The sequence below is a fragment of the Sarcophilus harrisii genome, chromosome 6 (assembly GCF_902635505.1).
Source record: "Sarcophilus harrisii chromosome 6, mSarHar1.11, whole genome shotgun sequence".
In the NCBI taxonomy this organism is placed as follows: Eukaryota; Metazoa; Chordata; class Mammalia; order Dasyuromorphia; family Dasyuridae; genus Sarcophilus; species Sarcophilus harrisii.
The window spans coordinates 2595370-2622574 of NC_045431.1; the positions used below are offsets into that span (position 1 = coordinate 2595370).

General features: G+C 41.4%; 1 protein-coding gene across 4 annotated transcripts in view; it reads right to left on the minus strand.

Moving 5' to 3' along the window:
- The window catches only part of SLC2A9 (solute carrier family 2 member 9), a 172063-nt gene that overhangs the window by 15561 nt on the left and 129297 nt on the right, over positions 1-27205 (minus strand). For 2 of the 4 annotated variants that reach the window (XM_031942313.1, XM_031942312.1), the window contains one exon: positions 1108-1235. In XM_031942313.1, coding sequence (XP_031798173.1) covers positions 1108-1235 — 128 coding nt within the window. Of the gene's footprint in view, positions 1-1107; positions 1236-23485; positions 26136-27205 lie in introns of those variants that run through there. The other 2 variants (XR_004230192.1, XM_031942314.1) reach the window with 2 other exon arrangements.

The window sequence follows — 27205 nt, forward strand, 5'->3', positions numbered from 1 at the left end:
TCCACATCCCTAGGCACACACCTCAATTATATGGAGCAGTGACGGGCCCATCTGAAGCGTCTAAGAGAAATTCATTTACAAGCAGAGAATGGCAAAGCTGGCAGGCCCTTAGCAGGAGAACTAGAATTCAATTTGAGCTTCATTAAGTGACCACGTCTGCAAACCGAGCCGCCTGCTCTCTTGTGCCTTCGTCATCCTCATTCCCTTCCTTTGCAATGTGGGACCCTTGGCTTGGAACGTTGGGCTGCAATAAGGGAACTTTCTTTTTCTTTCATCTGCAACGACTTGGTTATTTCCAAACCGTGCCTTTGTGTAGTCTTTGACCATTAGAATATACTGTCTTTATGGAAGGAATTATTTTTCTTTCTTGCAGTTGCTTTCCCAGTGCTTATGCTAAGCCTTAGTCAATGCTTTATCAGTCTCTCAATCAATGGCCCTCTACTAAGCACTAATAATTAAAACAAATGATAATCTCTTTCCTCGAAGAATTTACAATCAATTTTTGGGAGTGGGGAAGGCATCTGGACATTTATATAATAATACTGGTTAATAATGATTGATATTCAAGCATAGAACTGCTGGGAAACTGGAGGAGGAAAAGAACTGGAAGGAACTACACTTAACACAAGGTAGAATGTTAACAGTTTGAAAGGACCTTAATATCATTTGCACCTTTCATTCTATAGGTAAGGAAACCGAGGCCCAAAGAAAGAGAGGTACTTTCCAGTGTCAAAATGGGGAGCAAAGAACCAAGTCCTGGATCTGGAAAGAAGCCCAGAGACCCTCTGGTGCAACTCTCATTTTATGGAGGAGGAAACCAAAGCCCCAAAAGCTGTCAAGGTCATACAAGTGACAGCCACAAGTTCCACCTCCTGGACAGGAGCAGGGTGAGATCCGAAGCCCGGACCTCTGCCAACGCTCTTCACTCTCCCTGGCTAAGAAAGTCACCTTAAGTACAAATCTGAGCAATCCGGAAAGATGGATCACCTTCCTGCAAACTTCTTTCATCATTATTTCTTCTCTCATTGGTTGTTCCTTATCCCCTTTCCTTAGAGGTGCAAAGATCTTTAGGAAAAGTGGAAGGAAAGTAGGGACCCCAAAACATACCACAATGTAGGGGAACAGGAGCCCCACTGCAAAGTTGGAGAGCCAGTTGACCGTCCCTGCGATCATGAAGGCTGCTGGCCGCTGAGCCTGCTGGAAGAACTCTCCGGTCAAGATGAAGGGGATCCCACCTGAAATGAACCAGACAAGATGCCAGGTTAAGGAACGCCCCCCCGGTAGCCACTCCTGCAGTAGCCACATTCAGAGCCAAGTCTTTGTGTTGGAAGGAATAACCCAAAATCCTGCTCCCTTTAATGAACGTTTACATCATCCACACAGCACTGGAGAGCTCATCCCAAATCCCAGTGCTGTCCAAACAAAATGCCCAGTGCTCTTGATGCTGGGTGGGTCCTGCCTGAGGGGCTCACCAAAGAGAGAGATGGATATTAAAAATTGCAGTCTGAAAAATGCCTTGGGGAGCTGCCTTCTGTGGGCTGAGGGCAAGATGGGGAGATCAGAGACCAGCCGTGTGCCCAGCGGGACAACGAGGAGGCTTTCCCTCGGTTAGGGATCAGGTCGTATCCAAGGTCCCCATCTGCTCCCACTAGCACGCACCCCTAAGCAGACAGAGCTCTCCCCAGTCTGAGGGTGGGAGCAGGGCCTACCACTGATGGTGGCAGAAGGAGGATGGCCCCACAGGCAGGTCAGCCTGCAACCAGAATCTCCTCAGCGCATCGGAGAGCCAGCCCTGGGGAGTACCAGCTCACTAGATTTTCCCCGCGGACTACCCACTGTCAGCAAGGACTTAATACACTTTTATATAATAAATAATATTGTAGTTTTGTATCCTTTTCTTCTACTAATTGTAAGCTCTCAAGTCAAGGATTCCACTTTCTGTAAAGTTTACTAACTAGCTTTGTCAAAATGGGCTTTATTAAAAATGCATCGCAAATCCTCCCTTCTCCGAGAACCCTCCCTAACTTTACTAGCATTATGCTTTCCTCATGACCCGTAACTCTCTCTACCACCTGCTCACTCCCCTACTCCAGTTTCCAAAAACAAAAATCCAGCACACACAGCACCGAAAGCCATGGACTGTTGCATAAACACAAAGCTATTAAGTACTGTCCATTTTGTTTCATACATGTTGAAAGAACCTGTTAGATGGGATTGTCCTGAAAACTTATGGGGCTGTAGAGACGCTTTACCTATGAAGATAGTGGGGTACATCTGGACACACTGGTATATACTCCCTCTCTCTCTCACACACACTCTCTCGCTCTGTCTCTCTATCTCTCCTCTTCCTCTCTCTTCTCTGACTCTTTCTCTGTGTTTCTCTCTGAGTCTCTGTCTCTCCCTCCTTCTGTCTCTCTCTCTTTTGTCTTTCTATGTCTCTGTTGTCTCTCCACCTCTGTCTCTTTTTGTCTCTCCCTCTGTCTCTATGTCTGTCTCTCTCTGTGTGTCTCTTTCTGTCTCTGACTTTCTGTCTCTTTTGTCTCTTTCACCATCCCTGTCTTTCTCTGTCTCTTGTCTATCTCTTTCTGTGTCTCTTTTGGTCTGTCTGTCTGTTTCTCTGTGTGTCTCTTTTTGTCTCTCCCTCTGTCTCTGTGTCTCTGTCTCCCCCATAGGAGACTCTGCTACTAACTTGTTGGGCAAGTCGCTCCACTTGACCTATCTGGCAGTGACGGTGGTATGGCATCAGGCAACCAGGAAGCTCTTTTCTAGCTTGAGCCAGAATTGAGACTTCTCTGTTTTCAGACTCTTTCCCAGCTCTGACCTTCTAAAAGGAGCCTGGCTGTTTTATCAAACTCTATATATGATAAAACCGAGATGATGAGAAAGCAAATGGCCACGTGCAGTTTGGAGTAGAAATTGCTTTGCCAGCTACTCGTGCCCATGCCCATTAATTGATTTCGGAGCCACGTGATGCTGTTCATTATACTGAACTAGCTATCTGGAATCACCTCATCAGCGTATCTTCTCTTTCCACAGCTTGGCTCACTAAACAATTCTCCTGGTGCCAGGCAGCAACATTAGTGGATGGCCTCCAGGCAGAGAGAAGGCTGCTTTTTACTGCCAGAAAAATAATCCCCCCATGAGATGTGGGAGAGACTCGGAAGGCTGTGGGAGGGCCACAGGGAACTTTGCTGTAGCATCTCCCATTCAAAGAGCAGCCTGAGGTGTGTTCTAGGCACTGGGCTTCCCACTTGGCCAATTAAAAAATGCAGACCTCAGGTTTCAGAACAGAAAGAGCTCTGGGATTACCTAGCCCAGGCCCCACATACTACAGATGAGGAAAGTGGGGCTCAAGGAGGTCCAAACAATGACAGTTCTCAACTATAGGGAGAAGTTAGAAACAGTTCAGAAAATCGCTAGTATTAATTTCACCTGTCACTTTGTGCTCAGTATGCTGCCAGGTGTTGGGAAAAGTGGAAAGACAAGATGGAGTCCTTGTTCTAAAGAAAATTACAGCCCCAATGAGGAGGTGATGCAAACTTGGAAACTTAAAGAGCACCAGCACCAGCACGATATGAGAAATGACACAGGACATGCAGAGCATGCGCAAGCCTAGAATCCAACTACGGAAGGGGAGATGCTGACGGGGAATCCCAAGCTAAAGTAGCCGGTTCTGAATTTAGGATTGTACCATGTTCAGCATTACAATGGGGAGAGGAAGTACAGGGAACTCATCACATTAATGCTAGAGCAAGACAGAAATGGAAGGAAGGAAGAGAGGGAGGAGGAAATGAGGGAGGGAGGGAAGGAGGGAGGGAAGGAGGAAGGAAGGAAGGAAGAAGGGAAAGAAGGGAGGGAGGAAATGAGGGAGGGAAGGAGGGAGGGAAGGGGAGAAGAAGGAAGGGAGGGAAGAAGGAAGGAGGAAAGGGAGAGACGGAGGGAGGGAGGGAGGGAGGAAGAAGGAAGGAAGGAAGGAAGGAAGGAAGGAAGGAAGGAAGGAAGGAAGGAAGGAAAGAAGAATAATTCAAACTCATTTCAAGCCCATTGGAATAAAACCACTAAGTCTTGTGTATTCAGTTCGATCTAGATCCTTGAGTAGGAATGAATGATTAAGATTTTGTCCCAAGGAATCAAAGTTAAATAATTAAACTTAGCAAATAGCTAGCAAGAAGAGTAGTTAAAATGGGCAGCTAACAACAGCTTCCTTCTCCCAGAAGTTGAATCTAATTAAAGTTCTTCCTCCACTTTTCCTAACCCACTGTTCCTCTCTTCCCAACAAGAATGCCTTTAAAAGCTGACTTGGGGACATATTCTGTGCCAGTTGCCTGGGGCATATTTTGCGGCTGTTTGCTTATGTCATAAAAATAATTTATTATGTCTCTGGTCCAATCCTTCCTAAGGAACTAATATTTCATGTTTACAGGAAGCTTTCCTCCAAGGAGTTCACAGAATCATAAATTCTATATCCAGTTGAGACTTCAAGAGATCATATAGTCCAGCTTTTGCCTTCAGGCACATAATGTACCAATATGCTCATTTTGATGAGGCTTCGGAGCTCAGAGGGGTTAAATTAGTTTCCCAGGATTAAAACTAATGAATGTTGGAGAGAAGATGAAACCCATTTTTTTCTTCTGCATTTTTATTCTTTTCTCTTGACTTGCTAAAAAAAGACTCAAAGCAAGCTCCCGGTATCATCCATATTGTCCAGTGGGAACATTCCTCTCAGACTCACCTAAGCACAGTCACTGTTAACTTAGTTTGAACATTGTGAGCCATCTATTTTAACTAAAACTTAGTGGTTTTATCAGAAAATGAAACATAGAATATTAGGGTCTTAAAGAAGGGCAGAGACTTGGGATCCTTACACCCGTAACCTCACAGGGGTGTCATGAGGAAAGTCCTAGGTCAGTCATCCTCAAAGTGTAGTCCAAAGAATTGTTGGGGTCTCTGAAATCCTTTCAGAGGGTCTACAAATTCAAAATTATTTTTTATTTCTAATATAGTAAATAGCTATAAATATAACCCATGTGAACAAAAACTCTTTAAACAGATCCTCAATAGTTTTTTTTTAACAACATGAAGATACTGAGAACAAAAGTTTGAGAGCCACTGTGCTAAGCAAATTATGAAATACAATGTGTTAGTGAGTTTAATAATCATCTAGTGTAATCACCTAGTTTTGAGTTCCAGAGAATAAGCTGATTTGCCCAATCCCCATGAGTGGTTCATAGAAGTTCAGCTGTTCATATCCAAAGAACTGATGAAGTCTGAATGCAGATAGAAACATACTCCCCCCTTTTACTTTTATTATTCTGAGGTTAATATGGGAATGTTTTGCCTGATTGCACCTGTATAATCTACATCGAATTGTCTGCCTTCACAAAGAGGAAGGAGAGAAGAGAGGGAGAACTCAAGATTAAAAAAAAAAAAGTAAACATTTGTGTTTATATATAATTAAAAAAATAAAAAATTGATGCAATAATAAACAAAACACAAAAAATGCTCCTTCGTGGGTTATCTAGTAGAACCCTCTACTTGCCATGGGAGAACTGAAGCCGAGAGACCTCTCTGAAATTTTCTGTCCTCTTAAAAAGTCCATAAAGTCATAACCCCTGACTGATCAAGGAGATCATTTCCTGATTTTTATGTAGTCCTGTCATTCAGACATGAATCATGGCTGAAAGTAGCCAACAAGTCTGTTACCTCTGAGACAGCCCATGTCCCTAGAACCTCCCAAGTCTCAAGGGGATCTTCAGCACAAGCTCCCTAGAAAGGCCCAGTCCTTCATCAAGATGAGAAAAGCAAGATTACAGGGAACAGGCCGAGCTAGAGCCGATTCCAGACCCACGCTTGGTCTGTTTACTTTGTTCTTCCCCCTTCCCCTTCCCCAACCTCTTCTGCTACCCCTTCCCCTCCTGCCATCTGAGATAATGGGAGGTTCCAGCGAAGCGCTAACATTCCCTGGCGCGTACTTGAAGCCGGAGGTCCGGACTCTGCTACTTGGTCTGCATGTTTTCTTGACCAGAACCTTGGAAGCATCTTTATTGACCCTGACCCCCATTTGTGACTTGTTTCTGCTCCTCCTTCCCCCTGCCCAGTCTGGCCTCGAGGCCCCAGGATCAGTCAGGCAGTGCTCAGTTAACTTGGAGAATTTCTTGCTTCACAAGTTGCCATGGCCAGGGAACCCACCCGCCCGGTGATGAGGGCCCTTGGTCAGAGCTGTGCCCCGTGATGCCCAGCTCCTTCGGAGGAGACACAGCTCGGATGCTTCTGGCGCAGGCTGCGAGGGCTCTGGGTCGCCTCCCTGCCCTGCAGGAGCCACCAAACGGACCGTGGTACCAGGCAGACACAACACTCATGCTCTCTGTGTCCCCGGTCTGTTCCTGAGGAAGGCTCTTCACACCATAAAGCCCCAGAAATGCCAGCTTTGGGGCACACAAAGCCGGGATTTCAAAGGGCCTCCCGGCTTCCAAGCTTACTCTGCTGGCTGCTCTCGAGTTCTCTCAGCATTTTCTTTTCACATGCATTTGAAAGCTTTCAGTCTCTGGCCCATCCATCAATGCAATTTCACAAAAAGCTGGCAGACGTTCTATCTTACTTATATAGATAACATCCTGGAGTGTGGTGGTTTTCCTGGAGGCAGCCTTAGGCTCAGCTGAAATAAATAATTATTCCAAAATCTCAGCCAGCTGGTAAAAATTACAAAGGTTTATTTCTCCTTCCAAATTAGCCCGGTTAGTTGAGGCCTATCTCTCTGCCTGGCTCCAAGAGGTCTTGCAGCTTTGTCCTTGGCTTCTGCCTCTGCTTTCTTCAGCCTCCAGCCAGCTCCGACTGGTGGCTTCTCAATCTCCAGTCTGTCCCAAGCTCCAAGAGCTCCCTCTATTTATGTGATCTCCCAAAGGTTAACTCCGCCTTCTGGAGGGAGAGGGATTCTGGGTTATCTCCCAGAGTGCTCTCTGGTCCTGAGAGAGGTGTGAATTCAGACTAAGCCCTACACGTGAACTCCATTGAGTACTTAGATACTTATGAGCTCTCTAAAGGTGTGAACACAAGCATTGTTTCCATCAGTTGTACTTAGTACCTAGTTCAAGTTCTGGCCCAAAATATCTCTTTCTAAGATTAAATCAACTCCAATGGCTTAACACTTTGTAAAGATTCCAACAGAAAGCCGCCCCAGTTGGGTTAGCTTCTGGTTCTGAACCAAGCTTTAAATGCGGACCAAATGATTCACCAGGAGGCCCGGCCCTGGCCTGGGAACCACAAGCCTTGGCACTTTAGGCCTTCAGAAACCGCTGCTGGGTTCAGTCCGTAGTTTCGTGGCTTTGGAGCTACAGGTCATCTAATGCACTGCCTCCATTTTACAGATGAGAAAGCTGAGACCAGAGGCGTCGGCTGACTTTGTTAAACGTTGTCCAGGGAGATTGTGGCAGAAGGAGGCTGGCCCGGACCTCCCCATGCTAAGCTGCCTTTCTGCACCAGCCAAAAGTCAAAGCCCCTCGTTATTTTGTTTGGCAAATGTTACTAAAAACCTCCTGCACATCTGATGCTGTGGAGGGGGACAGAGACTGTCCAAGGGCAAAAGAGAGCTGAGATGGTCTTCAAGGACCAGGAGGAGGCAGCCCAGCAGGGCCGGGCCAAGGCCTAAGGACAATGACAATAAGGAGAAGCCGCATCTTAGGGGTTTTAAGGTTTGCTCTACCGAGGTCACCTCATCTGACTCTAACAGCCAGAGGGAGGTGATATTCCCCTCCCTCTTTTACAGATGAGGAAACTGAGGTGGAGTGACTTGTCTAGGGTTACACAGCTAGTGCCCGAGGGAGGATTTGAATTCAGGTTTCCCTGCCTAAGTCCAGCGTTCTCTACCGACCTACCCCTGAGGGCCCCAAATCCAGTACTCTCTGCCTACATCAGGCAGCAGACGCCTGTATTTCTTACAGCTCTTTGTTTCAATGTCCTTTGGGTTTCTCCCTGTTTCCCATATATTTCATACTGGATGGGAAGCTTTCCAAAGGCCGGCGGGATGCTGTTTTTTCACCTTTGCACCTTCAGCACCGAGCTCAATACCTTTTACCAGGGAAAAGCTTAACAAATACCGGTTGTGTCAAATGCCCCTTTCCTATAACCACTTCTCACATGCTGGATTTCCCGATTATTTTTGTCCTTCAGATCACTCTTTATTCCTCAACAGCTTTGATAAATTAAGGAACCTGAAGATAATATTCCAGTTACGGCCTGGCCAGCAGAGGGATTTTCAGTATAAAGTTCTCATCTCTTTGGAGGATCATCTGGATACATTCAAAAGAAACAACAACTGGCAAATGGAAATTGAGCAGCACCGTCACATTGGGAAGTGACCCCCGTGAACAAGGACTCTGGCCACTGATTCTAAGAAGAGATCGCATGGAAATTCCTGAACTAGGGACTGGACTTCGTCTAGATCCGAGTCACCCAGGAAAAGCCTCCCCGAGATACTGTTCGGTGCCGAGGCTTCACACTACAGGTGCTCTGGCCAGATTGGCTTCCCCTTAGCAGAGGAATTCAAATGGACCATCCTGGCACTAGGAAGCTAATCCCCAAAAATTTACTACTCCCTAAAACGAGTCCCTGGGATTTGCCAGCAGACCGGTAGCTGACCAGATGTGGGATCCACTAGTCAACTAAAAAGCATTCATTGCAGGACACACGCTCTGTGCTATTTTCCCCTTCTCTTTATCCCATATCTACTGCTAAGGCTCCCAAGTAATTCTCACTGAATGGTAAATAATGGTCCCAGTGAAGCACATTCATATAATTTACTATCCTCTGAAACTCAGAATGCTGGGATATGGCCCAGAATCTTCTAGGGAAGGAGGAAGTCCCAGAGGCTACTTATTCAATTCCTTTCCCCTAGTTGTGAAGACCCTCCACAATCTGACCCTGATTTATCTACACAACTCCAAGTCCCTCTCTGGGTGGTGAAACCTACAGATTTCTTTTAGCATAGAATGTTTTAAAACATTATTTAAAAAATACTCGGGATTACACAGAAACTGAATGTACTGAAATACAGTTTTAAAAAGATTGAATTTCTGATATAGTAATATTTGGCAGGGCAATGAGGTTGTTTAGTGGATAAAAAAGCACTAAATCTTTAGTCTGGAAGATCTGATTTGCAATCTGGCCTCGGACACTTGCAGCCATGTGGTCCTGGGCAAGTCACTTCACCGTCAGTTTCCTGTTCTGTAAAATGAGCTGGAGAAGGAAATGGCAAAGCCCTCCAGTGTATTTGTCAAGGAAACCCCAAATGGGATCACAAAGAGCTGGATACGACTGAAAAATGACCCAAACTGAAAAACAGTTTTAAAAATATTTTTTAAAAATTGGATTTCTGATAAGAGTGATGTTTGGCAGGGCAACAAGAATAGTAACTACAGTGATTGTAAAGGAGTAACGGGAATAAATGATATTTTGAAATATCTACAACAATTAAAATGTGACAGAAAAATGCTTCAGCTTTCTATCAGTGATAAAGTCCAAGAAGTGTTCCTGGGTTTTGTTGCCTCACATTCCCAAGGAAAGGAAATGCTAAATTTCTGTTCGAGATAGTGAAAAATGAAGACATTATTTTTCTCATCTAAGTTCATAGACCCCTTGAGGGAAGGAAATGACATTGAGATCACCATGAAATATGAAAGCAGAGCGGTACAGAGGAGGAAATACCGTGCAGAGATCTTGCCTCTCATTTGGCCACTGGCAGTAAGTAATTCATCTCAGGCAGACCACCTGAGAGTGCACATCCACTTCCAGTGCAAACTGACAATGATTCCAGCAATCCTCCATCTGGCATGTGTGTATGCATGTGTGTACATGTGTGTGCACGTGTGTATGTATGTGTCTGTGTGAAAGTTTATGCTCGCCAAAGAAAGCCCCTCATTCCTTGCTTTTTACTTAAACATCTCGTCCCTTTCCCCGTGTCCTGGCAGAGAACAGACCTGGGCCCCCGGCCCTTTCAGTCCAATATTAGAAGAATGAGGCGACAGAATGACGATGTAATGAATACCCATGTAACAGTGGTCTCGTAACTCAAAGACCCGTGAGACTTTTCTAAAGCCCGACGCTCTGCACAGGAGTGACTCAGGGCTGGAAGCGCTCTCAGAAATAATCACGTGCACCCCTGAGCCATCATTCATTAGATGGGGATGCAGTAGCTAATCATAGTGGCTAGCATCTCTATGTGAAGCACTTTACACAAATTATCCTATTTTATCCTTACAGAGACCCTGGCAACTTTGTACTGTTACCTCTCCATTTTACAGGTGGAGAAACCGAGGTAGAGTCTTGTGCAGAGCCACACAGCTAGTGAGTGTTGGAGGGATTGTTTGAACTCAGATATTCCTGCCTCAAAGTCTAGGACTGTATCCACTGGGTCACCTAGCACCTAGAAAGCGTCCTTGAATATGAACTTGACTCAGTAAGAAATAGGGAACAGAAAGATTATGCACCTAGAGAATACACCTTTGTATAGTTAGAGGGAGGAGGACACTGACTTGATATGAGAAATAAAACTTGTGAAAAGTAAGGCATTTTCCAAAGTAGGATGGAGGAAGTGGTGGAGCCTTTCTACGTGGAAGATGCCCACTTTGGGGGCTCACTACTCACACAAGAGTTGGTAAGGTGGCTCAACGCTATCCTTTCCAATTCAGCTGTTGTGATTTGGTGATTTTCCTACAGCCACCTGGTAGAAAGGGTCACAACTGGATCCCAAACACAGGCCTTCGGAATCCTGGGGAGGCTGGCACCCCTCGAGTTCTGGTAACTAGGGAGAATTCCTGAGAAATTCTGAGACCACCTGAGAACAGTGGTTGTGTTGATATTCAGAGTATACACGAGGGGATTGGGGAATGGGATTGAGACTGGGTGGGAAAGGGTGTTAGAACAAAATAAAATGAATAATGTTTTCCAGAAAGAGTACAATATGAGATGCCGTGGAAAAATATCATTATTTTCCATTTCAGCCTCTGCTCCCATGTATTTGAGCACTTGGGCAAATGCATATATAATTAAGAATACCCAGGGAAAAATAGAAATATTTGTAAGGAAAAAACCACTCTTCCTTGTTTCATTAATTAACAAAGAGCTAATAACCCACACTCTGTGTATCCAGCTTCAATTTGTCTAGGATTAGTCATAGCACTTATTTAAATCATCTAAATGAATTCTTCTTCACTGAAGTATAAAGCAGGCCCCCTTTCTTGAATACTAATTAGCATATTTTGATCCACACTGAATTCCAATGTAATTTCTTTGGATGATGCTTTTAGAATGAGTTTTCAGAATAGTATTATGTGATTTGGATTTTTCCATGCCGTGCTTTCCTCTCCTTTCCCTCCAAAAAAGCAAATGCTTAGAAAGGATAAGAAAAAAAAATCTAAAAACAGATAGTTTGACCCTACTAATGGCTATTAAAAAAAGTAAATTTTTCATTTTGACTGCTGATGAAAATGGAAAATAAATGTGTGGGCAAAACAACAGCAGCAGCAGTTAAAATATATCAAAGTACATATAGCAGGAATCTGTCTTGTTCAATCATTTTAGTCACAGGAATTGGCTACATCATTATATATCAAAGGAAGAGAGCAAATGTAACTAGCGAATGTTCTAAATCCTGTAGTCCATGAGAGAAGAGATCCTGTGTGAGTGAGATTATTAGAGACTAGGACATATCAACCATCATCCCCTTCTGGAATGAACTTCCCCCCATTTCTCCTGGAGGAGGCTAGCCTAATCCATTCCTTGGCAAATTTCTCTCTGAGTAGTCTTTCTTTTCATGCCTCACGAAGACTTCCAAAGATGGACAAAGCACTCTAAGACATCGGTGAGGAGTTCTCAATATTATCTCAAAACACTGTGAGGTACGTGCTATTGTCGGCTTCATATTTTACACATGGGAAAACTGAGCCTCAGGCTTGTTCAGTGAGAAGCCCAGAGACACAGCTGGTAAATGCCTTCTAGTTTGCTTCCTGCAGAGCCTGGCTCCCATGTTCTGTCACAAGCCCTCTTACACCCGATTCTTTCTCTCATAGTCCCTCCATGCACCACGCACCCCCCCACCAGGAGATTTATTTTCATCCGCATGTTTGTATCTCCTATGCCTACCATGTAGTAGACACTTCATGCAAGCCTGTTGAATTAAACTGAATATTCTACTTGAGGGGATGCTGTTTAGGTAAAGAGCCAGATTACAGCAGTTTGCACTTTGTAGATGTTCACATTGGTAAATAAATAAGAGTTAAAACAAAAGCCAGGTTAGGCTGGTAGCAGAATCTTGTCGCCCTGAAGCCCAAGATTCAGAAGTGAGAAATCAAGGTTGAGTCTTCAGCCCAGAATTTCTATTGTACTGGACTAAGTGACAAAGTGGAGGAAGACGGGGAAAGTTGGCCATCCATGTCTTCACTTGCCTTCTCCCAAAGGCTGATACCTTCTGCCCTGTCCCCAGTCTGCTCCTACAATTAGGGACGAGATTTTCCATGACTCCTCATGACTCAATCATACTTTTCAGGGTGTGGGCTTGTAATCAGATCTTCCGTGGCCCTTGCAGAACACAGCAAAGAGAGTCCTGGGGAGTCTGAAGTCCCTTGCTTTAAATGTCACTGAATAGTGTGATAGTACAAATTATGAAAAAGGTGTCGCTTCTCAAAGTATATATAAGACATGAATTTGGATCCCTGCACCTTTCAGCATATTCCAGCTTGTCACTATGATTGTTAAAATGGAATAAAATCCCTTAAAAGACAAATGACAAGCATGGAGAAACCTAAGAGGAATTTCAATTCCATCCCTTCATTTGTCAGTGAACAATTTTAATATACTCCAAGGATGAAAGTACAGATGTTTTTATAATTGTCAAATATTGAGACACAGCCAGAACAGTCACATTTGGCAAGACCATTTATTGAAGACCCTTTTAAACCCTCTGATTCTAAGAAAAGATTCCATCTACATGATGAAAAAGGACATTGATTGTTATGAAATAGTTTTTCATTAAAAAAATCACTAAGGTTTTTTTTTTTTTGGGGGGGGAGAAAAATGCATTGCATTTAATGTCTTTTGATACTCATAGAATATGGCATCAGGAGGGCCTTCAGAAATCAGAGTTCATCCCAGAGCTGGACAAGAATCCTTAATACTTTATCCCTGAAAAGGATTCAGCCTCTCCTGAAAAACCTCTAAGGAGCTGATGACTTCCCAAGGTGAGCCACTGCACTTAACTCTGTTTTCATTCTTCCTGACCTAAATCTGCTTCTCACCTTTGGCCCTAGCTCTGCCTCCCAGGCCAGGTGGAAAATTCCTTGGTCTTCTTCCACTTAAAAGCCTTTAAGTTCTCTGTGTTGTCTGCCTTAAATCTCCAGTCCAGGGCCTCAGGTCATTTGCTCTATCCTCATGCACTTTCCTTTCTCCGAGCTCCTCCCTTCTCACATTATCTTCTCTAAAAGTTGGTCCTTCATTGAACTGAACATAATGCTCAGCTGTGATATGATGGGGTAAGTACAACATGGATCTGTATCCCATGCTCTGGTAATGTCGCATATGGTAACATCATGTCAATGGACCGGCCTAGAAAGGTAAACACTCCCATCATGGTTTCGGTCCAAGTGGCTTGTGGAGGACTGGGGGAACTTTTCTCGTTGGCTGCTACAGCCAATAGAAGTGATGACTCAGTGGTTCCTGACCTAGAAGGAGTTGTAATTACTAAAGCCATTTTGTCTCTCTGCTTATTGTCTTTGAAATGGGCAGAACCAGTAGGATTACCTCTGGAGAGCCAAGAAAAGGTGCGTGTGGCTGCTTGGTCTCCTGCACGGCCTAATGGACGCCTCAAGCGCCCACCCTGCCGAGATAAGCCCTCTCTCCAGTGCAGCTGCTCCCCTTCAGTACTGGCTCTTTTCCACATCATTGATGTGAATGAGTATTCCAAGGTGGGAGTGCTCAGGTGATCTGTGAGATCCAGGGGCTGTGAGATCTATGAGATCGAGGTCCAATCAGTAGTCTGAACTGAATGGCAGCAGTGCAATAGCCACCAAAGCAGTACGAGCTGATGGTAGGAGAAGGGCAAAGACAGTCACTGCAGGACCGTCAGTAGCTACAGGTATCTTGACCTTTTGTGGCAGAAAAAACTAGTGTTTATGGACTTCTAGGAAGGTACTGATCCTTGGATCATAGCAGAGAATTATAGAGGGGGGTAGCCTACTAAAACAAAACAAAAATTAATATTAAAGTTAAAAAATAGAGCTTTTCAACACAAATTGTGCTTCTCTCCTCCATCTTTAATGAAAGTGCATAGAGCTTTACATTTATCCTGATACACATGTGTGCGCACATGCACACACACACATACACATATGATCAATTGGTATTTTTTAGTAGACCACAACAGTATATTTCTCTGTAGCTCTCTGCTGAGACTCAAAGGATTTAGAGAGTTGCTACCAAATAATCCTGCAAAATAGGACTGTTCTGGCTGCATTTCTATATATATATGTGTGTGTGTGTGTGTGTGTGTGTGTGTGTGTATATATATATATATATATCACTTACAGAAGCATTCTTACTTTTGCTTTTGGAGTATATTTGAATTGCTCACAGATAAAGGTTTGATTTGAAATTCCCTTTGGATTCTGCCATGCTAATTATTTGTCTTTTGGGGCTCTTTGTTCAGTTCTGAGAATGACGCTGACATATACAATCTATATTTTATTTACAAATAAGTAAAATGTGTACTTGTATATTTACAGGAAGTATATTACTTATATTGCAAATTATCTGAACTATGAGATTATACACACACACACACACACACACACATATAACTTTTCATTATTATTGTTGTTGCTGTTACCAATGGTCACTCATTAGGTCAAATTAAGCATATGAATGTAGATCTCTTAAGTTCATATGAATTCAAATCCATTATTCTTTTCACTATGTGACTTATAAATTTATCTCTTATAGAGTGTGAGAGCTGAATTAGAGATCTTGCCATGGGAAGAAATGCCTCTGTCTCTGCTATATTGTCATTTAAAGAAATAAAACTGTTTTTGAAAGAACACTGAGTTGCTTCCCGTCTCCCCTGGAGTTTTTCTCTTCATAGTTTAGCTTGCTCTTTCTTGAGTTGCTAAGCAACTTTACCCTGATATCCATGCAGTAATTAGTACCTGCTAGGGATAGACCAGGGATAGACACCATTTTTTCCAGTTTCTCTCCCAGCAGTTTTTCTGTGTTACATTTCAGTTCTTACATTTTCAGGTGCCTTTGGGTGCCTATCCTCTCATCGGCAATTTAGATCTTCATAAGTAAAAACTCCCTCTGGAGGTCTGTTATCACTTTCTTCCCACTGCCAGGTTGTCACAGCTGGGATTTCATTTTCCAGGCTGAGGAAAACTTGTTAATCCTGCCCTGGGCCTTAACAATGTTGAAATTAAAAGATTCGGTCCTTTCAGGCTCTGCTCATCAATCATTCCCTGAGAGTGGAGGTAGAAGAAACTTTCATGTCAGTTTTAATGGAGAGCTAGCTTTAGGAGTCTTAAATCCTTCCTGCTAGTTTCAATTGTGGTCTCTCCCCGGGGAAAAGAGAAATCTTCAAATCAGACTACAGACAGAAAAATAATCAAGTAGCTCGTTCATTCACTGTTATCCTGGGCTACCATCAGTTGTCTTGACCTTTGTCCTGCCACTGGACATTGATGACTCTGGAAGAGAGGGCAAGGGCAAATCTTCCTCACTTAAATCCAATACTTGAGCCAAGACATTACCCTGTATTCCCTGGTCCTCTTCAGAAAAGCAGGGAAAGCATCTACCACTGGCATAGGATGGCAAGTTAAAAAGAACTTGCCAAGAGCCAGATCTACGGGTGATGGAGCTGTCCACACTAACAGTGCTGATCCTCAGAGCTGAGATGAAGCATGATCCCACCCAGAGCTGGGACCAAGCTTGCATCATCCGACTTCAAAGCCAGTTCTCACACCAGATTTGACCTTGGATACCAGCCCTATCAGATCATGCCTTGCTGATCCACTTCCTCTTCTTGGACCCACTTTAAATCCTCATAGGATCAAAGAACCTCACAGTTGGAAGGGAGTCAGAAACAAGTTTTTCTAGAATGAAGGAATATTCCTAAGAATGACCTTCCTTCATTGGAATGAAATGCTAACATTGTTACAATCAGGCAGAGGACCTGGCTTCAAATTCTGGCTCTACAACTTACTGTGTGTCCTTAAATCAGCCAATTTTGAGAATAAAGAAATTGCAATGGGTCTCTACTGATTTCTAAAACATCTTCTAGCTATAAATTTGTGGTCCTAATCAACTCTAGCCTCCAAGTGAATACCTCTGGAGATGGAAAACTGAGTATCTTTTAAGGAAGACAGTATCCTTGTTGGATAATTTTATCAGAAATATTCTCCTTAAATTTCCTGACATCATTTTCTTGTGCAAATTTATGTTTTCCTCTAACTTCTCTCTATTGGTCCTAGGACTGCCCTTTGGTGCCAAGCAGAACAAGTTTAGTCCTTCTTCCACATGACTTTTCTACCTTCTTCCACATAACTTTCAAATACTTGAAACCAATTATTATGTCTCCTCTCATTCCCCATCTCCCTGCCTACCACCCAAGTCTTCTCTCTTTAAGATTAAAAATCTCCAGTTCCTCTAACTGATGTTCATAGTATCTGGATTCTAGTAGTCTCACTGTCTGGGTAACTCACTTCAAGATCAGGTCCAGTTTATCAATATCTTTCCTCAAATGGGAGTGCCAAGAATTGAAGACAATACTCCAGATTGAGTCTAGGACTATTCTCCTAAATATTTATCATAATTATTACTTACATGTGGACAATTTAATTATAAGTGACCTAACATCCCATGGAATGATATTTCTTATGGTCTTTTGATTCACAATAAACCCAACTCTACCTATTTCTTTCTTTGTTTCTCCAAGAACTTGGAGTGGTTATATTGCCTAGGTATATAGCATCCCTCTTTCTTCTAGTTTTGTGAATAGTGCAAATATCAAGACTGGTATGATTCAGCTCTTCTAGCTATATATCCATTTACTGGCCACTGAATAAGAATGTCACATTTGGAAGACCAACAGTCACATTCAAGTTTATATAGCTAGTCTTTTTTAAAAATGTGAATCCCGTATGCTTTGCTTTTTCTATAACTTCCCTCCATTTTCCTACCATTCTGCCACTGTTATGGAAGAAATGAAAAGATGTACTACATGATTTAAGGTCACTTTGTATTTTTCTTTGCTTTGACACTTGCTGTGACCAAAGAATTAATTGCTTAGGACCTATTCTACTGGTGATGGATCTCTCCAAACTTACCAAGACCAATACTCAGAAAGTAGATCTGTTGCCAGGACCACACTTGAAGCATTTCCAAGATGGAAGAACCTGATAAAGTTTATGTTCCACTTACATAGCCTTTAAGAACCCAAGGTAATCTTCACATCATAAGCTATCGAGGAGGATTCTGTAGAGGAATTTTTTCATCTCATTTTTTCAGGGCTCACATTGGGGAAAAGTCCACCTTGAAAAAAATTTGTGATTTACCTGACATTTGTTGCAAAGAATAAAGAGAAAGAGAATTTTATTCTTCCTGCTAGTTTCAATAATGATAACATATTGGTTGGTTTCTACGTGAAAGTGAAAATATACAAGAAAAACATTGGAGAACTTAGATTCAGGATAAGGAAAAAGCAAGGTCAAACCTCCAGCATGGTGCCATGAAAAGAAGCCTGTCTCTTGAGGAAGAGGGCCAATGTTCAAATCCTGCCTCAATTACTACCTCTGTGACCTTGGAAAAGTAACTAAACATCTCTGTGCCTCAGCCTCCTCAATGGTAAATAAAATGAAGAATGTAGACTACGAAGTTTTTTAAATTAAAGTTTCAGAAATCAATAAGTTAAATACATTATTTTAAGACATTCTAAATCAAGATTTTCTCTGCCCTGGATGATCAGTTTTTATTGTAATTCTTCCCATTACAAACGACTTTGCTTCTGCAAGTTAACTGCAGCGATGTCTATAGAGCAAAACAATCAGTCAACAACAATTACTGCTTATTTTGTGTCAGCCTTGGGGCTATAGAAGCAGTGGGGATAGAAAGAAAAGCAAAAAGGTGATCCCAAATATAGTCCTTGCCCCCCAAGAATTCTAAAAGGGAAGACAACATGCAAGTAATTATGTACATAGAAGAATTAAATAAATAGAAACATAGAATTTCAGAGTTGGGAAGGACCTCATGGGTCATCTTAGTTCAACTCCCAATCAAAACATAAATACTGTATACAACAGGCTGATTTCAGAAAAGCCTAGAAAGACTTACATGAACTGATACTGAATGAAGTGAGCAGAACCCAGAGAACACTGTCCACAGCAACAAGATTATGTGCCGATTGTCTGTAATGGACTTGGCTCTTTTCAACAAGGAGGTGATTCAGGCCAGTTCTAATAGACTTGTGATAGAGAGAGCCATCTGCAGCCAGAGAGGGGACTGTGGGAACTGAGTGTGGATCACAACATAGCATTTTCACCTTTGTTATTGTTTGTTTGCTCGTTTTTTCTCATTTTTTCCCCTTTTGATCTGATTTTTCTTGCACAGCATGACAAATATGGAAATATATTAAGAAGGATTGCACATATTTAACCTATATTGGATTGCTTACTGCCTGGAGGATTGGGGGAAAGGGAAAAAAATTTGGTACACAAAGTTTTACAAAAGTGAATGTTGAAAACTATCTTTACATGGATTTGGAAAAATAAAATATTAAGAAATACTGTCTATAACATCCCCAAAATGGATTTCCAAGCTCTTAACAATTCCAGTAATGGCTAACTCACCATCTTATGAGGTACTTCCAGACAAATCATTCAGAAGAGAGGAAAGAAGACAGTGGGTAGGAGTGTTGCAGGAATTAAGAGAGCAAAGTGGAGCTTATCTGGAAAATGGATTTCAAGAGGACTTGAGTGAGAAGCAGAGTTTTTGATTAGGAAAGGCTTTTGTAAAGAAGAGAAGGACATAATTTCAGTTTAAAGTATCCTACAGATGATTAGGGAAAAAACCAAACTGTGCAACTCTGGGAAATGTAAATTTACCAGCAGCAAGAGAGTGAATCTTGTAGCTAGTTTAGTAATTGCAAGGAATAACTAAGTGATAATTTTCTAGGTCTACTATAATCAGAAATATAGCATCTATTAGCCACTGAAAGGGAGCTATAGACTCAGAGCCATTTTATTGTATTCAGAGAAAGACAGAAGCTAGAACCAAATTTCTTTTGAAAAAAGACACTTAGAAAATAGAGAACAGCCTCCAAGAAAACTGTTCCCTTTATAGGAATGCCCCTGAGACAGCCTCCCTTTCAAAAGTGGTTTGAGAAAATGTCACCAAGAATACAATAGCTTTTTTTTCTCTACATTAAATTTTCAAGAGATAAGCCAATTGATTAATTTTGTCTCAGGCTGCCTGGAAAAAGATAAGTGGAAACTCTGCATATTTTTCTCAAGATTAAAGAAAGATGGGTAGGTTGAATGCATCCTATCTCCTTAGAAATGGTCCATATATCATGGAAAGCTGTTCAACTTAGATGACTGCCCTTTGGCACCAAGAATCCCATTGATCTAAATTCAAAAGCTTCTCTGAGCTGAAGCTGGAAGAATCTTGAGAATGCTTTCCTTACATCCTCCTAGCCCTATAGTCCATCAGTGAGGGAGGAAGAGAGGAAGGAATGAGCAAATGAATGTTGATTTACAGAAACATAAAAAATGACAACATAATCAAGATAATGTAATAATGGGAGACATTATCTGGAGAACGATCCTTTTCCTCATAAGCTGGTCTGGTGCTCTATTCAATTTTTCAGTTTTCAAGAGCGAGAGGTGGTAGCAAGGCTAATTATATCTATTGACATTTAAGATATTAGAAATTAAAACTGATGTTATGTAAACTTTGTCAACTTAAAAATAGCAATAATAAACTATTACATGCTAACAAAAATAACATTATTTAAATCAACTATAATCTTCCAAAACAAAAATTAGTGAGAAGTATCATTGTTTCATAGAGATATCAACTATGAAATCTCTGATTAAAATAAATTCCTAACCTATTAATTGAAAAAAAAAAGATTAAATTTTCTTTTTTTTCTTTTTGTTTTTTTTCTCTTTTTTTATTTTTTATTTTATTTTATTTAATAGCCTTTTATTTACAGGTTATATGTATGGGTAACTTTACACCATTAACAATTGCCAGACCTCTTGTTCCAATTTTTCACCTCTTACCCCCCACCCCCTCCCCCGGATGGCAGGATGACCAGTAGATTTTAAATATATTAAAATATAACTTAGATACACAATAAGTATACATGACCAAACTGTTATTTTGCTGTACAAAAAGAATCAGACTCTGAAATATTGTACAATTAGCTTGTGAAGGAAATCAAAAATGCAGGTGGGCATAGATATAGGGATTGGGAATTCAATGTAATGGTTTTTAGTCATCTCCCAGAGTTCTTTCTCTGGGCGTAGCTGGTTCAGTTCATTACTGCTCCATTGGAGATGATTTGGTTGATCTCGTTGCTGAGGATGGCCAGGTCCATCAGAACTGGTCATCATATAGTATTGTTGTTGAAGTATATAATGATCTCCTGGTCCTGCTCGTTTCACTCAGCAAAAAGATTAAATTTTCAAAAATTATTTAATTTTTTCAATTACATATTAAAGAACAATTTGTAATCATTTTTTCTCTCCTACCCTCCCTATTCTCTCATCTCATTGAGAAGGCAATTTGCTAAAGGTTAGACATACCCAGTGATGCAAAACATATTTCCATATTTGTCAGGTTTTCTTTGACAACAAAAGAATAAAATCAAAACAAAACAACTCTGTGGAGTCCATTGATAGCATTTTTCATCATAGGTGATGGAAAATTTTAATGGCTTTTCCTTTTAGAGTAATGTCTCTTCAGTCAAGCTTTATATCCAGTTTACATGCATAGAAACACATTTAATTGAGATTCTTTGGTCTGTATACATTGGCTATAGGTGCCTGCGCTTGCTTTCTCCCTATTTCTTTGTCCCCACCCCTACTTCTCATTCCGTGTCTCTGCATCTCTTTGTTTAGCTTTCAGCCTCTCTCGGTTTCTATCTCATCCCAATTTCTGTTGCCCAGTCTGTCTAATTCTAGCTGTTTCACTTGTTTTTCTGACAGAGCTTAAAAATAAAATGAAGTCAAGAGAACATTAGTGACATATATAATCAGAATCTGCTTGGTGGTGGTATAATGCATACATACATACACACACACACATATATGTGTGTGTGTGTGTATGTGTGTGTGTCAATAATGTTTAATTTTCTACTCAATTTAAACCAAAATTGTTTAAATGAAAAAATGTATATTCTAAGGGTTCTTTTCATCAGATGATGGATTAGTTGACTGGGATGTAATCGTGAGCCTGACTCCTCAGTCAATGCACTGGTAATCACGCTAGCATAAATCTAGGAGAGCTAATGGGCTTAAATGAAAATTCTGACTCAGGTTGGGTTTATTCACTCTTTCAGCTCTTCTGAGAAGCCACTTACTCTTCTCGCTCCTTTTATTGCCTGTATTTAGTATTTAGACCTGGATTATGTTGAGGAAGCAGTAACAGCTGCCCAGTATCAAGCCCATTGCAGACCCATAGCGATTCTCCACACTCTAGACCTACGTTAGCAGCCGAAGGCTCCCCCAACCAAATCTAGACTCCCTAGCCTGATAATCAGGCCTGAGACTGCATGTCTGCCCCTCTCCCACCACTCCTCATCACAACTCAACAATTCCACCCAAATGGACCTATTCTTAAAACACTCCCCAGGTTTTTCCACCTTTGTTTTTGGCTCACACTACTCCTTGTTCTCATATCCCTGGACAAATCCCTCTCCATTCTTTAAAATTCAGTAAAAAGGCCAAGGAGTCTTCTCTATCCCAGTGTGGAAAAACTTCTTCCCTAATTCTTATTACAAAGAGAGGCCGAAAAGTACTGTTCCTGTTCTTAAGGAGCTTATGTTTTAATGGGGTGGGGAGAATAACATATATATATATATATATATATATATATATATATATATATATATATATATATGATATATGTGTATAAGCAAATATACATGCCCACATGTTGCTGTAACTTCATTCTAGATTAATCTTAAGAGTACTATATATATGACAGATAAAAAAGTGAAAAAATACATGTGGTCTAAGTTCACTTAATGAACTGATATGGGAAAGATTCCAATCTTTGATTCCCAACCCCTGGTAGTTAATGTAAATTACCCTTTGACTCACAAATCCTGGTCCCTTTGAATTCCAATAGAAGATCCAGACCTGTCCCAGCCGCACCCGGATCTGAGCCAACTTTGGGGCTATACCCAAAAGCCCCTCGAGCTAAGTCTCCGACTTAAAAGGGCCACACTGGGAACCCCTCTTGGCAGAGATTCCAAACATGGTCGCCATGTGAGGACTCTCTGTCCACTGGACCCTCTGTCCGGTGCCCTCCTTGTCTCTCCCTTCACCTATCTCCTACTTCTAAACTCAATAATAAACCTCTTTTACCAATCTAGCTCTCGGGCTAATAAATGCTTTTATTGGGGACTCGTGCTGCTACTGGACCTCATTTACCGCCATATCCTTGTGCCGAATCCAAGGGGGTTTCAGGGGAGTTCTATTTGACTCCCTGTACCCCAAACCTGCCACTAGACCTCAACTAAATCCTAATTTCATTTAGGTACCCCAAATCTAGACCTCAACATTCGGTCTACACCTCAACAAATGCAAAAGCATTTATGAAATTTTTACTCTGTGTAAAGCAGCAAGCTAAGTGCTAGGAAATAGAACAGTGACAAAGCTGCAAATTTCCTGACAAGAGAACTAAATAATAATAATAATGATAATAGTTTACATTTAAATCCTGCTTTAACTTTGCAAATTATGTCACAAATTTTGCCTCATTTGGTTCTTATAATCTTATATTATCCCTATTTCAGGAGAAAAATGAAGCAGGCAAGTTTAATAACTTGCTGGGGTCCTACAGCTAGCAAAAATAATATTTAAAATTAATAGATAACATTTACATAGCACTTACTATGTACCAGGCCTTGTGCTAAGTCCTTTATAATTATTATCTTATCTGATTCTCACAACTACTCTGGGAGGTAGGTGCTGTTATTATCCCCCTTTTTCAGATGAGGAAGCTGAGACAAGCTAAGGTTAAGTGATTTGTTTAGGGTCACTCAGCTAATAGGTGTCTGAGACCACATTTGAACTTGGGCCTTCCTGACTTGTGTTTTATCCATTGAATCACCTTGCTGCCTTGATAATGAAACAAGCATTCTGAATGAGACACTTGGAAAATGGAAAAAAGCAGGGATGTGTTTGCAGGATTTTTTCTTTTTTTTCATGGTGGGGGTGGGGGTGTTAATAAGGAGATAAAATAAATGCTTATTTTTAAAATTAATCCCAGAAAAATCAGAATCCAAATGGAATGGGATTGTGGCTGGAGTATTTTCCTTGCCTCCTAGCAATACATGACTCCAAATGAGTCTTGGAACTTTTTCTATTAAAAAAAGAATTAAACTTTTCTCAGAAAGCATTGAGTAAACACAATTTCTTTAGCAGGGGGAGACTGAGTCAGAACCTAGCTGTTTCCTGAAGATGGGAAATAACAATGGGGAGCTTTTGGCCGAGCTAAGCTTTGGGGATCCAGAAGGCACCACGGTCTTGCACGCAGGGCAAAGTGACAGAGAGTGCCCAACAACTACATTAAGGGAATCCTGGAGAGGTCCTGGCTCATGAGGAAACACCAGGCTGTTATTCCTTAGGAGGTGGAGAATGCTAGAGCTCTGGCAAAGGCCAAGTGTCAACTTGTGTGCTCGAGAACACTTGCTGCTCTCTGACAGCCTGTCGTCATTGCCCTCATTTAGCCCATCTGGGCAGATGGATTAGAAAGTTAACCAGCCAGCTAAGTTAGAATGTCAGTGCTTTAACGTTATCCCCAGGAAAAGACATGTTACACATAAGGATGGCGCAAGATTCGAATCAAGTTCATTCTCAAATGAATAAATTACTTCAAGCAACTTGCAGATCATCCATGAAAAACCCTATGTATTTGTGTAAGAGGCAAGAGAAAGAAGGAAAAAATATTGAACTTGGAGACCAAGAGAATTAGAATTGATTCCTGACTGCTGTGGCTGTGGCATCTTGGGATAATTAAAAAACACACTCACATACACACATATATCACGTGCACACACAGATATACACACACTTACACACAGAGACACACATGCACATACACATTTTAATGGGCATCACACAATTTTTTGAACTGCCTCATTTTACTTTTTTTTTTTTTTAATTTCTATAATAAGTTCTTCCTTATATAGCTAGCTAGCCTCTTTTTCTCTATAATTCACTCTCTTATTTTCAGTTTCTGTCTTTGGGGTAAAGCAGAAAATAGATATTTTATTTATTCATTATATGCATGATTACACATGTAATTACTCCTTAACTTTTTGAATATTTGTGAAAAATCCATCCTATGTTTCCCCAAATCTCTTTTCCGCCAGAGAACATTAATCTTTCTATACACATAAAATTAAATATTCCCAGATCCTTCTTTGATGCCTTATAAGATTTTCTAAGTCTCAATTTTTTATCTATAAAATGCACCTATAGCGTTATTGTAAGAATTAAATGATTATATGTGTTTATGTGCATATATGTATATAGACACACATCTATGTAAGGCACTCTGTAAAACTCAAAAGTTCTGTGTAAATGTCAACTCTTGGCCTCTCACTCCCTACCTTCTTTTGCATATTTTTTCTATTAAATGTCTTATTAGTTAAATAATTAAATGTCTACTAAAGTAAATATTAAGAGTTTCATAAACTCCAATGCCTTACATTTATTCAATTAATAAACACTTCGTGTGGATCAGAACCTGTGCTGGGTGTTTGGAGCCCAACAGGTCCCGCTCTCCAGGCTTACAGTTTAAGCAACATGAAGTTGGGGAGGGCAAATAAAGTATGACATAAAAAAGAATGACATGAGGGTTAGCTTCCTGAGCACAGGGTCTATCTTACTTTTATATCTGTCAACTTAGTCTCTTGCAACCTTCTATGGTAGAAGCCTGAAAATAAGCAATGAATGCTTATTGATTGTCAGTTACTGTAAAAGACAGGTAATGTGCTGCAAGGAATTTGATGAGAGTCACCACCTGAGTTGTTAATTATCACTAATTCTGGGTTCAAAACTACCCCATCCGACGCCAGTCCCTTAACTTGGTGCAAATATTTTTTATTAATTGAATCAAATGATCACATCTGAATGTGACCCAGACCTCTACAGCTTTTTGGATCACTAACAGTCACAGTGAAAGACTGCTTCTTGAGTGTGGGCAAACTGGAGTGGAGGCTCCAAGATGAGGGAAGGCTCAAGAGAAAAGGTGCTTCTTTCTCCAGCTTCCATCCCAGTGCTATTTGTGCACACAAACTATAATATTTTCTGCTGTCTAATTACCCGAATGTTTCCAGTAAATTGAATGTTGCCTCAGGCACAGAGTCCAGATGTTAATTCGAAATATAAATGTATGGGTAAGCAGAGAACTCAACTTCTAGTCTGAGAGTAATTATGGCAGCACTGAGAACTTTTCACCTAAAATAAGCTCCCTACTGCCTCCTGTACATAAAATGAGATAATTACAGTAACACGGTGCTATGTCAGTGCCCGTATTTCCTACTCTCACTGAGCCATGCTGCCTCCTAATCCAAGGAAGGTTTCCCTCACTTCCACCTTCTGCTCTGTACTATTTTTTCTGGCACGCCTCATCTCCCCTACAAAGTGCTCCCGGTCCTGAGGACCACGTCCTGGTTAGTCCTGGGGTGCCATACAGTACTTACCGGCACAGAACATGCATTAGTGACTTAAAATTGAGCGTTCCCAGCTCAGGCATCAGTCCCACTTCCACAGTGTTCCTCTCAACAGCGGAGCACAAACGCACATTCCCCATGCTATCAGGTCTAGGTTAGGATCGGGGGCATCTTCTCCGTGCTGACCACCAACCTTGGCAGAATTGGGGGAATCAACATGAGCATCTGGATGTGAGCTCGAGGATGAAGGGGCATTTTAGCCCCTTCTTCTTCTACCTTCCATTTTTAGGAAAAATCATCTTTTTATTATACTGCATCATGGAAATGCTTGTTTTATTCCATAAATTAAAAGAAAATAAACTAAAAGACAGACAGAGAGAAAAAAAGAAAGAGAAAGGGAAAGAAAGAGAGAAAGAAAGAAAGAGGGAAAGAGACAAAGAAAGAGGGAAAGAGAGAAAGAAAGAAAGAGAAATGTTCCCTGGATGGGGAGGGAGAATCAGGTTTATTCATTCTATTACTGCATTTGGAATAATGCCTTTGTCTACCTGTGTAGCATTTTCCTTCAGCGGGTCTCACTTTTGCTCTTTTTTCAAATGAAGGAACTGGAGGAAATACTTTCTGCACTGCTTCCCCACTCATGTTCTGAGATTTCATGAGAAGTGACATCTTGTGTGACTCTGTGCTGCTAATTAGTCCCTGTCTGAGACTCACCAAGGACAAATTTGTACACTGCCAACGAAGTGACAAAAGGAGTGCCCACCTCGGTGCAAGGTGAAGGGAAGCAAGGCAGCCAGATGGGAGGGGGCATGTCTGCCAGCTCTAGCAAACGCATTTTCCCTACATGCCCTGGGACAAAGGCTTTCTGGAGCAGCTGACCCTCTCCTTTCCTGCTCTACAAGGCCCTACAATTGGAGCCTTCAGATATATTTAAAATGCAGGGATTGGCTCTTCTTGAAACACTAAAGCATTTTCTCCTAGGTTTCTGGGGTTGTGACAAGTATTCTCTGTGACCTTTTGCTTCTCTTCATAGCAGAGAGCTGATCAACTCCTCAGTCTCTCCATGTTTCCCTTGACAGCATCTCTCATCTAAGCCCTTCTTTCTAGTCACTTAGTCACCTCCCAGTTTCAGACTCTCAGCATCTTTCACCTTGGTTATTGTAAAAAACTTGACTTTTTTCTTTTTCTTCTGTTTTTTTCCTCTCATGGTTTTTCCCTTTTGTTCTGATTTTTCTCTCCCAATATGACTCATGAAGAAATATGTAA